At 44.3% G+C, this 13,154-nt stretch overlaps 1 protein-coding gene across 2 annotated transcripts in view; it reads right to left on the reverse strand.

Annotated features, from left to right (window-relative positions):
• Positions 1–13,154, reverse strand: part of DNAL1 (dynein axonemal light chain 1) — a 39,471-nt gene that overhangs the window by 4,240 nt on the left and 22,077 nt on the right. For both annotated transcript variants that reach the window (XM_053601435.1, XM_053601436.1), the window contains exons 6-7: positions 4,805–4,931; positions 2,946–3,086 (exon numbers count right to left, since the gene is read on the reverse strand). In XM_053601435.1, coding sequence (XP_053457410.1) covers positions 2,946–3,086; positions 4,805–4,931 — 268 coding nt within the window. The remainder of the gene's footprint in view (positions 1–2,945; positions 3,087–4,804; positions 4,932–13,154) is intronic.

Below are 13,154 nucleotides of genomic sequence, written 5' to 3' on the forward strand. Positions count from 1 at the left end.
TTATATCCCAATCGACCTGTTAAAATTATCTGGTATAAGAAAAGAACTACTCGGGCGGCGCCTGTGGCTCAGTGAGTAGGGCGCCGGCCCCATATGCCCAGGGTGGCGGGTTCAAACCCAGCCCTGGCCAAACTGCAACCAAAAAATAGCCGGGCGTTGTGGCAGGCGCCTGTAGTCCCAGCTGCTCGGGAGGCTGAGGCAAGAGAATCGTGTAAGCCCAAGAGTTAGAGGTTGCTGTGAGCCGTGTGATGCCACAGCACTCTACCCGAGGGCGGTACAATGAGACTCTGTCTCTACAAAGAAAAAAAAAAAAGAAAAGAACTACTCCAGAGGCTCTTAGGGCAGTGATTCTCAGTTTGAAGACAGATGAGCACATCTCTCCTGAGGGGACACAACAGCATCACCTGTAAAAAATATTTTTTTTCCCCTAGCACTCTGGGAGGCTGAGGCGGGTGGATTGCCTGAGCTCACAGTTTGAGACCAGTCTGAGCAAGAGCAAGACCCTGCCTCTAAAACTAGCCTGACGAGCTAGTTGGAAAGCAGAGGCAAGAGAATTGCTTAAGCCCAGGAGTTTGAGGTTGCTGTGAGTTATGACACCATGGCACTCTACCAAGGGTGACAAAGTGAGAATTTGTCCCAAAAAAAGTCAAATGGGGTTGATTAATATTGAAATATTTCTTATACATGTGAGTTTTTAGATTGACATTAAAATTTTCTAAAATGATTATAATAATGAAAACAATATACAGTAGAGTATCGATAGTTGGCCATCTCTTATATTGACCAGTTCCTTATGTTGACCACCTCTGGATGTTGACCAGTTTGTTACAGTCCTTTGGGTGGTCATCTTACAGAGGGTCTACTCTATTTTTTGAATACTTATTCTGGTTTAATATAGATTATTTCAATGTGCTCAATGTTTCATACAGATTATTTCATTTAATCATCATAATAACACTAAGATATATACTTTAAAATGATTACTAATGGTACTTTAATCATCTCTAGGTTTTAGATTACAAACAAGGTTTGGTGAGATTAATTAATTAGCATAATGTCACAAAGGCTATTAAGTGGTGGGTATCTACTTAATAGCCTTTGTGACAGGGCCTGTTCCAGTCAGGGATATCTACTGACATTGACACCAATTTTAGATATTAGGAAACTAAAATTGGGGGTGAGAGGAGAGAGAGTGAGAGAGAACACCACAATTTTGATACAACTGTAAAAAAAAGCAACTACTTACCATTTATTTCTACTTATTCACCAAAATTATACATTTGTAACTTGAGATCAAGCCTAGCTTTCTTTCTTTTTAACTAGCTTAAATGAGCTAGAAGTTTATTTTTCTTTTACATAAAAGAAAGTAGATGGTACAAAGTTATAGAACTTTGTATTATCAGGAAGTCAGGATCCTTCTCTGTTACTGTTTGCATGTGTGACCTCTTTGTGACAGAAGGCAGAGTGAGCAAAGAAGGAGGCTCAGTACCAAACCCTAAGTAGCTCCAGCTTTGATGCAACCTATTAATATGAAATTTATGTCAGGAAAGAATATAAGAATATACAATCTTTGGGGGTGGGGGTGTTTGGAGACAGGGTCTCACTATGTTGCCCAAGCTGGTGACAAACTCCTGGGCTCAAGGGGTCTTCCTGCCTCAGCTTCCTGAATAGTTAGGACTACAAGCAGCACTGTTGCACCAAACTTCAAGAGTACACAATCTTCAACTAAAAGGATATTGTGTAGTTGTTTGTTATATTTCATTTCTTTTTTTTTTTTTTGAGACAGAGTCTCAGTATGCCGCCCTCGGTAGAGTGCTATGATGTTGCAGCTCACAGCAACCTCGAACTTTGGGCTTATGTGATTCTCTTGTCTCAGCCTCCAAGTATCCGGGACTACAGGTACCCGCCACAAAGCCTGGCTATTTTTTGGTAGCAGTTGTCATTGTTATTTAGCAGGCCCAGGCTGGGCTCAAACCCACCAGCCTTGGTGTACTTGGCCGGCATCAGCACTGTGCTATGGGCGCCACCAGGCAGACACTATTTTAATAATCACTTTTTATCCTCAGTGGAACACCATGCACAATAAATAGTTCTTTAATAAGGTATTTGTTGAGTAGATTAATGAATGAATGAAAAAGTTTGGAAATTATTGCTGTTAGATATTTGGCTCTGCTTTAATATATGTCCCAACATGCTGGATGGCAAGCAATTCCCACACATACATAAATATATATATATATATATATACATTTGTTTGTTTGTTTGTTTGTTTGTTTTAAGAGAGAGACTCTCACCATGTTATCCAGGCTGGATCCAAACTCCTAGACCCAAGCAATCCTCATACTTTAGCATCCCAAGTAGCTGAGACTATATGCACATGCCACTGTGACCAGCCCACATATATTTATAAGACCTAGCTTTCTTTCTTTCTTTTTTTTTTTGAGACAGAATCTCAAGCTGTCTCCCTGGGTAGAGTGCCATAGCATCACAGCTCACAGCAACCTCCAACTCCTGGGCTCAAGCGATTCTCCTGCCTCAGCCTCCCAAGTATCTGGGATTATAGGCACCTGCCACAATGCCTGGCTATTTTTTGGTTGCAGCTATCATTGTTGTTTGGCAGGTCCGGGCTGGATTCGAACCCATCAGCTCAGGTGTATGTGGCTGGCGCCTTAGCTGCTTGAGCCATAGGCACCGAGCCATGGCCTAGCTTTCTTATAACCTTTTGGTCTAGAGATGGTTTTGCATCAGTCTAAATATCCTAGGAGTTTTTTTATAGTACTCTGGCCCAAACCTGGACCATTATTAAATTTTATTTGGACAGAAATGGCCTTGAAGATTAGAAATAACCTGTCATTTTCGTCAGTTTTTTTCCTCTTCATGATTCTATGCCACAAATTTAACTTTTATACATAGAAAACATTCCAAGCCAGTTGAAATTCACTCACCATCCAACTTTTTCAGTTTAGGCACTCTCTTAGTTGCCTCGTCAATCCAGGTGTTCTCAGCAGAATGTTTCTCTTCCAAGGGATTGCCTACAAATACCAGGTCTTCCAGGCATGGCAGTTCTGCCAGCTTTACAAATTCAGCTACAAGTACAAAGAACATTTTCCATATTAAAACAGCAAGTTTTACTGTTATAATTTTTGGGATTAAATTCCAACATCACTAATTCTCAGTTTGCAAGCAATCAGAATAATTAGTTAAGATTTTGAAGTTAGGAAATGTATACCATATGAAGTTATTTTCAGAAGACATTACAGGATTGACAGGAGAAGAAGACATACTTCTTCTACCTTTAATGCTAGCCTAAGGATGGGATAAGAAGAGGAGTTTTTGAGTCAAAAGGAACAAATTGGCTAGGCATGGTGGCTCCTGCCTGTAATTCCAGCACTTTAGGAGGCAGGGGGATCGCTTCAGGCTGAGAGTTTTGAGATCAGCGTGGGAACACAGCAATATCCTGTCTTTATAGAAAAATTTTAAAAATTAGTTGGTCATGGTGGCACACCTGTATAGTTCTAGCTACTCAAAAGATTGAGGCAGGAGGATCTTTTTTTTTTTCTGTCTCACTATGTTGCCCTCAGTAGAGTGGCATGGTGTCATAGCTTGCAGCAACCTCAAACTCTTGGGCTTAAGTGATTCTCTTGCCTCAGCCTCCCAAGTAGCTGGGACTACAGGTGCCCATCACAACACCCAGCTATTTTTTTGGTTGCAGTTGCCATTGTTGTTTTAGCAGGCCTGGGCCGGGCTCAAACCCAGCTTCCATGTATGTGGCTGGCTCCCTACTCACTGAGTTATGGGCACCGAGCTGCAGGAGGATCTCTTGAGCCCAGGAGTCTGAGGCAACAGTGATCTATGTCCAGGGCACTGCACACTCCAGCCTGGGCAACTAAGTAAGACCCCTTCTCAAAAACAAACAGGCAGGGTGCAGTGGCTCAAACCTGCAATCCTAGCACTCTGAGAGGCCAAGAAGGGTGGATTGCCTGAGCTCAGGAGTTTGAGACCAGCCTGAGTAAGAGCAGGTGGCATGAAAAATTAGCCAAGTGTTGCGGCAGGTGCCTGTAGTCCCAGTTACTTAGAAGGCTAAGGCAGGAGGATTGCTTGAACTTAAGAGTTTGAGGTTGCAGTGAGCTATGATGCCTTGGCACTCTGCCCAGGGCAACAGAGTGAGACTATCTCAAAAATAAACAAACAAAAAATACCAAATCAATCTCCAGTGACAGGTCTTTTCTATGCTGTGCCTAAATTGCCTTTGTCTCTATCCATGACTCCATCTTTGAATTTTTAAAGCAATTCATTAAAATCTCTATTACAGAATTTATCACACTATTTTATAATTATTAGCTATAAACTGATTTTCCCCCAATAAGCTATGAACTCCTTGAGGGCAGGGATAGTGTCCTATTCAAATATGTACCTCAAAAGTCTGGCATAATTCACGGCATATAGTTGAATGGATAATGTACAATAAAGGAAAACAAAGCAATATTGTTATCAAATATCTCCTACCCATGAATTATTAAATTTAAACAGATTCCTTTAGCTTTTGGATAATAAGCTTAATGTTTTTCATGATTAATTGGATCAGAATCTATCCAGTTATATTCATTCTAAGTAAATGTTTATAAATTTTAAGCATTTAAAATTTAGGAACTCTTATTGCTGTTTCTTCCTGAGCTTAGAAATAATGTTCTCATTTTCTCTCTGTGCTTAGAAATACATGTTTCCATTTTGCATCTTTTTTCCTGTTGGACTATTTTCTATGAATAGGAAGTAGAAGGTTAGCAAAGAGCCATTCTCAGCTTACCCCAGTCTTTTACCAGGTTATTAGACATGTAAAGAATCTTCAATTTCTTCATTACATGGATCCCTTTCAACTTCTCAATAAAATTGTAAGAGATCCACAGTTCTTCTAATGTGTCCCCTACTGCTTCCTGAAAAAGACAGATATTTGACTTACATGGTTATTTTTAATCTTCTCCTTTTGTCTTTTCTTTATACACATGTCAACAAAGGCTTTTGAAGAGAACTAAGACCCTCCTGTCTACCTGTAGGAGAGCTGATAGCTGGGTGGGAGGTTTTTTTCTCTCATTAAGGGAGCCAAGTAGAACATGCTCTTCCTCTCTTCATATTGATCCAAACTCTTCCTTCTCTGATTGTTTCACTAAGCAAAAACTCACAAAACACAATACTTTACTAACAGCTACTGAAATCACCTAGAGAAGAAATAATTACACTATTTTATCACTTTTATGAATGGTATAATTTTTAAATTACACTCCTCCAGATTATATTACTTGGTCTTTACAACATTTAAAATAGACAATGCAGATTATTTGATTTCTATTATAGAGAGATTAAGGGACTTTTAAATAATAGTGCTAGGTCTAAAGTTTAGGGTTTTCCCTAACATTTTTTTTTAAAAATTGAAACATAAAAAGTTTAAAGAATTTTATATTAAACATCCATACACATTCACGATCTGGAGCCTGCCATTAACAGTTTGCTACACTGTCCTTTATGTAACTGTCCATCTATCTAGCCCACATTCATCCACCAATTTATCTTTTTCTAATGTATAATATTCAGTTTTTAATCTTTCCATTATAGTATTAAGGTTATATCATACTGCCTCTTAAATGCATTTAAAAGTTTTTTGGTAGGGCGCCAGCCACATACATGGAAGCTGGCGTGTTGGAGCCCAGCCCAAGCCTGCTGAACAACAATGACAACTACAACCAAAAAACAGCTGGGTGTTATGGTGGTGCCTGTAGTCCCAGCTACTTGGGAGACTGAGGCAAGAGAATTGCTGAAGCCCAAGAGTTTGAAGTTGCTGTGAGCTGTGACGCCACAGCAGTCTACCCAGGGCAACATAGTGAAACTCTGTCTCAAAAAAAAAAAAGATTTTTCTTTTTCTTTTTCTTTCTTTTTTTTTTTTTTTTGAGGCAAAATCTCAGTTTGTCACCCTCAGTTGAGTGCGATGGCATCATAGCTCACAGCAACCTCTAACTTTCGGGTACAAGTGATCCTCTTGCCTCAGCCTCCCAAGTACCTAAGAGCACCCTCCCAAGTACCTGAGAGCACCCACCACAACGCCCAGGTAATTTTTTTTTTTGTTTTTGTTTTTGGCCGGGGCTAGGTTTGAACCCACCACCTCCAGCATATGGGACCGGTGCCCTACTCCTTGAGCCACAGGCGCCGCCCCCACGCCCAGGTAATTTTTTAGAGATGGGGTCTCGCTCTGTCACAGGCTGGTCTCGAACTTGTGAGCTCAGGTGATCCACCCTCCTTGGCTTCCCAGAGTGCTGGGATTACAGGTGTGCACCACCGTGCCTGGCCTGATTTTTCTTTCTTTTATAGACATATGACAAAAATAATGATTTTTTTTTCTTTTTTTTTGTAGAGACAGAGTCTCACTTTATCACTTTATCACCCTCATAGAGTGACATGGCATCACACAACTCACAGCAACCTCCAACTCCTGGGCTGAAGCGATTCTCTTGCCTCAGCCTCCCAAGTAGCTGGGACTACAGGTGCCTGCCACAACGCCCGGCTATTTTTTGGTTTGCAGTTCAGCCGGGGCTGGGTTTGAACCCACCACCCTCAGTATATGGGGCTGGTGCCTTACCGATTGAGCCACAGGCGCCGCCCAAAAAAATAATGATTTTTTTATTTTTAAAAAGATGAACAAAAGAAAGTACTAGGCAGGATCAATTAGAGCCTACAATTAACATTTTACTATACTGTTAGATATCCTGTTACATATCTATCTAACCCACATCTATCCACCAATTTCTTTTTTTTTTTTTTTGAGACAAGAGTCTCACTATGTCACTCTCTGTAGAGTGCGTTGCATCCCAGCTCACAGCAACCTCAAACTCTTGGGCTTAAGTGATTCTCTTGCCTCAGCCTCCCAAGTAGCTGGGACTACAGGTGCTCACCACAATGCCCAGCTATTTTTTTTGTTGCAGTTGTTATTGTTGTTTAGCAGGCCCAGGCCAGGTTCGAACCCACCACCATCAGTGTATGTGGCTGGCGCTGTAACCACTGTGCTATGGGCACCGAGCCTTACCTTACTTTTTTTTTTATTATTGAGCCTTATCTTACTTTTTTGATGTATAATATTCTGTTTTTATTCTCCCACCCAAGTTTACCTACATCCACATGGCAATGTCTAGACTATGTCTTACTAACTATCCATTTAAAGACTACAGAGAAAACAAATGTATCCTGAATGAAGAACTTTAGGTGTTTTCCACACTGATGTGGCCAAGGGGAAAGGTCAGGATGGGGTGACCTGAGTTAGCTCTATCTATCATCCCAACCCCCCAAACACATCTTAGCTTCAACTGTCCAAGCAGAGAGGAAACAACACTTTCAAAGTAAAATAATGTTCTATCAGTCCATCCTGGCACACTTATATCAGCAATTTGTGATTTAATCAAGCCCTCTCAACTAGTATTCTGACACTGTCTCCCAAAGGATTTTTTTTTTTTTTTTTTTTTGATATAGAGCCTCAAGCTGTCACCCTGGGTAGAATGCTGTGGCCTCACAACTCACAGCAACCTCCAACTCCTGGGCGTAAGCAATTCTCTTGCCTCAGCCTCCCAAGTACCTGGGACTACAGACACCCACCACAACACCCAGCTATTTTTTGGTTGTAGTTGTCACTGTAGTTTGGCAGGCCTGGGCTGGATTCGAACCCACCAGCTCTGATGTATGTGGCTGGTGCCTTAGCCACTTGAGCTATAGGTGCCGAGCCTCCCAAAAGATTTTAATTATTATACCATATATATCTTTTGAAGGAAGGGAAATCAGTCCTCGGATAATTTAAACTTTATTGCATACATTTCCATTGCCCTGGATCCTAATCCTTCTCGTGTTTCCAATTTATAAGGTATGAAGGAGAGAAAAAAAACACCTGATTAAATACTAATCAAAAGATTTAGACTCAATTTTGGGTTCTACCAGATTTTAATGACACATTTAATGTCATTTTACATACTGTAATAGACCACAAGCCCCCCAAAAGACCCAAGTCTGTCTCAGCCTTAGTCCCCAGCTCCCCTTGGATTAATTCTGAGAACAGGTTTCAGAACAAGGAAGTTCCCGAAAACCCCCTAGCCATGACCAAACAATGGAAACTCACCCAAGCTGAGTTTCCCAAGGTACTGAGTTTCCCAAGCTACCAAGCTGAGTTTCCCAAGCTGTCCCTGTGCCAACTGCTATGCTGTAACCCCCTGAGCCAAACACCACACTGTAACACCGCCCCAAGCTAACCGCCACGTTCTGCTTCTGTACTTGCTTGCTTGCCACGCAGTACAAAAAGGATATAAAAATCAGCCTGCTCCTCACTTCAGACCGCCTGCTTTTTGAAGCAGTGGTCCCCTGTGCAGGTGTAATAAATCACCATCTGATTTATACCTGAAATGGGGTCCGAGTCTTCTTTACAGGATGCAATGGGTACAACATTTTGGAGGCCCCAGCAAGATCCTTGCCCTCGGACCTCCATCTGAGCCCGCCGCTGGCCAGCGGCTCCAGGGGAAGGCTTTGGAGAGACGTTCCTCCACCCGGGGGCCCTTGGATGCGTGGATCTGGGGCACAGGTCCCCAAATTTTCCATTCTGGTGATTCAACTGTGGCACTTTGGGTGAGTCTGTCTGGATCTCAAAAGAATTTGGGGGGACTAGACTAGCTGGATGCAGCTGAGAGTCAGTTCCTGAGATGGAGGAGAAACATCTCCCTGTCTCTTTGGATTGTCTGTCTGGATTGTCTGTCTTTATTCATCTACGTCTGTCAAGTGTCCGCTTACCAATTTGTTCGAAATGGGATCATCCCATTGGGTTAATTCCGAGAACAGGTTTCAGAACAAGGAAGTTTCCGAAAACCCCCTAGCCATGACCAAACAATGGAAACTCACCCAAGCTGAGTTTCCCAAGCTACCAAGCTGAGTTTCCTAAGATGTCCCTGTGCCAACCACCACGCTGTAACCCCCTGAGCCAACCACCACACTGTAACCCCGCCCCAAGCTAACCACCACGTTCCGCTTCTGTACTTGCCTGCTTGCTTGCCACACGGCACAAAAAGGGTATAAAAATCAGCCTGCTCCTCAGGAGGATCATCCATCCCGCTAACTCCCTTACAGTGTCTCCTTAATAACTTCTCTAATTTCAGCCGCTGTGCCTGAGGTTATGGTGAAAAGGTGAAACCAGGCACCTTATTTATCCTCTGTGAACTAGACTGGCTGTCCTTTGGGACCAGATGGCCTCCTATGGGTACCTTTAACCTCTCTGCTCTTTCCAGTATTCGGATGATCGTTTATGGTCATCCTGGCCACCCGGACCAGATTCCCCACATTGATGTCTGAATTGACATAGCTTCCGAAGGACCATCTTACGCTTGGAAATGTGCCAATCATTTAACCCCCTCTCATATCCTTTTTGCCTCCCCGTCAGGATCTGCAAAAGCTCACTGCTCCAAAACAGAGCCCCCCAAATCGAAAGGACAGGAGCCTAAAGCCTCTGTGTTGCCCCCTCCTCCGGAGAACCCCATCTTAGACCCTCCCCTTCAACTTCAGTCTTTGAACCCACCTCCATATGACCCCTAGCCAGAGGCGCCTGCACTGTTGGCTCCCCTGGTGCCACAGGCCCAGGAAGCTGCAGGAGGGCCCCTGAGTGGTCCCTCCCAGACCTACACCAGTTGGCCCCCACTCCAGCCCTGGAGGGTCAGCCATTCATGGTATATGTCCCCTTTTCTACCAGTGATCTGTACAATTGGAAAACCCAAAACTCTCCTTACTCAGAAAAACCACAAGGGTTAATCTCTCTTCTTGAAACTATCTTTTTCACCCACCAACCCACTTGGGATGACTGTCAACAACTCTTCCAGGTTCTGTTCACTTCTGAGGAGTGTGAGCACACCCTGAGGGTGGCCCAGAAAGCTGTTGAAGGACCAGACAGGCAGCCCACCACCGATGTGGCTCTTCTCAAGGCTCGTTTCCCAAGAGAACAACCCCAATGGGACCCCAATTTGGATGGAGGTAGGAGAGCTCTACTTGAGTACCCCCAGATTCTAATAAAAGGTCTCCGGGCAGCCACTAAGAAATCGACCAATTTGTCTAAGGTTTGTGAAGTCATTCAGGGACCCACGGAGAGCCCTGTGGCTTTCCTAGAAAGGCTGTTAGAGGCCTATAAAACTTATACTCCCATTGACCCGGAGGCCCCTGACAATCGTTGAGCCATAAACGTGGCCTTCGGTGCACAGTTGGCCCCAGATATTAGGAGAAAGCTACAAAAATTAGAAAGTTTTGAAGGGAAAAACTCAGTGAGTTGGTAGAGATAGCCCTACGGGTCTGGGACTCCGTGGAGGTAGCCACCACTAAACGGACAGCTAAAGTTGTTATAGCTGCTCTCCAAGAGCACTCCTGCACCCAGGGAGCTCCCCAAGGCAAGGAGTCTAGACCCCCCTCTAACGCCGAATCAATGTACCTATTGTAAAGAAATAGGACACCGGAAGAATGAATACCCCCGAAGGGCAATCAAGAAACAGATACCTAAAATTCTCATCGGGAAGACGTAGGTGTCAGGGCTCCTTTCCCGTAGGCCCCAGGGAGCCCATGATAACCTTAAAAGTCGGGGGCCAGCCTGTAGACTTCCTAGTAGACACAGGCACAACATTTTCAGTCTTAAAGAAACCCTAAGGACCCATCACAAAGCCAAAAGCAACAATCATAGGCGCCACCAGGAAGCCCCAGGCAGTCCCCTGGACTATGGTCCACATAACTGATTTAGGTAAAGGCACTATCACCCATTCCTTCTTAGTTATCCCAAACTGCCCATACCCCTTGTTAGGACGAGATCTGTTGCAAAAACTCCATGCCACTGTCTCCTTGAGGCTGGCTGGAGCTGTCCTGTCAGTACCTGACAGCCCTGCCCATATCTTGTTCTCCGCCCCCCATGGGGACGAGTACGTGTTCTTTGAAGGACTTGACAGAGTTCCACCTCAGGAAGAGCACCTCCGTGCTTGGAAATCACTGATTCCACAAGTATGGGCTGAAGACAATCCCCTGGAACTGGCAAGCCACCAGCCACCAGTGGTAGTGCAGGTCTCCAGTGGAGCCACCCTGGTCCGAGTCCACCAATACCTCCTGTCCCGAGAAGCCAGGACATGCATTGCAGTGCACATCACCCAACTCCAAGAGACAGACATATTGGTTCCGTGCAAATCGGCCTGGAAAACTCCCCTCCTTCCTGTTAAAAAATCTGATACAAATGACTATCAATCTGTCCAGGACTTAAGGGAGGTGAACGCCCCAATGGACACGATCCCACCATTCCGAACCCCTACATTTTGCTCAGCCTAATCCCCCCTTCTAGAACTTGATTTTCAGTTCTCGACTTGAAAGATGCTTTCTTCACAATTCCTCTCTCTCCTCCTAGTCAACCTACTTTCGCTTTTGAGTGGGTTGACCTGGAGAGCGGGGAAAACTGGACAACTGACTTGGACCCGCCTGCCCCAGGGCTTCATCCCCCCCACCCCCGCCACCTTATTTGCTGAAGCCCTGAGCAAAGACCTCCTCCCTTTTCGGGATGCTCACCAGGGTGTCTCCCTTTTGCAATATGTCGATGATCTCCTGTTAGCTGCAGAGACAGAGACAGTGTACGAGCACACCACTATCAACCTCCTTAAAGAACTAGGGAAGCTGGGATACCACGTTTTGGCCAAAAAGGCACAACTATGCACCACAGTCGCAACCTACCTGGGCTATGAGCTACAAGAAGACCAATGTACCCTTTCCAAGAGCCAGATCGAAGCCATCCTCCGCATTCCCCCACTGACTACTAAGAGGCAAGTACGTGAATTTCTGGGATTGGTCGGATACTGTCGTTTGTGGCTTTTCAGAAATAGCCAAACCTCTGTACGCTAGCACAGGGGGAGGCAATAAGCCCCACCAGTGAGGCCAGGCAGAACTAAATGCTTTCAACCAACTAAAATATGCCCTCGTTTCTGCACCTGCCCTGGCCCTGCCTGACATCACTAAGCCCTTTCAACTCTTCGTAGCTGAGACCAAGGGCATGGCAAAAGGAGTCCTTACCCAAACCCTAGGTCCCTGGAAAAGACCTGTTGCCTACCTCTCCAAGCGCCTAGATCCAGTTGCCTCTGGGTGGCCTGGGTGCATGCGGGCCATCACTGCTACGGCTGTACTAGTCAGAGAAGCAAAAAGCTAACCCTGGGACAGGACCTGCAAGTGATTGGGGGCCACATCATAGAAACTCTCCTCTGGAGTCCCCCTGACCAATGGATCTCCAACTCCCGCCTCACTTAGTACCAGGTTTTAACTTCTTGATCCACCCCGAGTAACATTCCTCAAAACAGCCATCTTGAACCCGACCACCCTTCTGCTGGACGACGATCTGACATGGCCCATTCATGACTGCTTGGGCACACTGGATACCCTTTCCTACCTGCGACCAAACTTAAAGGACACACCCCTCCAGACCACCGACCTTGACCTGTTCATGGACTGCAGCAGTTATATCCGTGAAGGTAAAGGCATAGCTGGAGCAACTGTTACCTCACTCACGGAGGTTCTTTGGGAACAAACATTAGGACACGGAGTTTTGGTTCAAAAAGCAGAGCTTATTGCCCTTATGCAAGCCTTATGGTTAGCTAAGGGGAAAGCCACCAACATATACACAGACAGCCTGTACGCGTTCACCACAGCTCATATCCGTGAGGCCCTTTATAAAGAAAGAGGACTCTTAACTTCTAGCGGAAAGGACATTAAACACAAAGAAGAAATCCTGGCCCTCCTGGAAGCCATTTGGCTGCCAAAACAACTTGCCATCATCCATTTCCATGGACAACCCGAGATAGTCCTATCTACCCCAGAGCTAACCCTTCCGTGGAAGTCTCTGGAATGTCTGTCTCCACTTTCCTATTTACTATATAAATAGTAATCTGAGTTAATTAATAAATTCCTATATTTAGGGAAGTGCACAAAATAATAGATTGAAAATGTTATGAAAGAGAAAACTATGCCCCAAATATGCATGTATATACTTATATATGATTCAATACACATAACATGTATATGTGTATACAGTTATATATAATTCAATACACATAAGAAATTATTTCCTTTACCTAAGTAAAGTC

The sequence above is a fragment of the Nycticebus coucang genome, chromosome 9 (genome assembly GCF_027406575.1).
Source record: "Nycticebus coucang isolate mNycCou1 chromosome 9, mNycCou1.pri, whole genome shotgun sequence".
Classification (NCBI taxonomy): domain Eukaryota; kingdom Metazoa; phylum Chordata; class Mammalia; order Primates; family Lorisidae; genus Nycticebus; species Nycticebus coucang.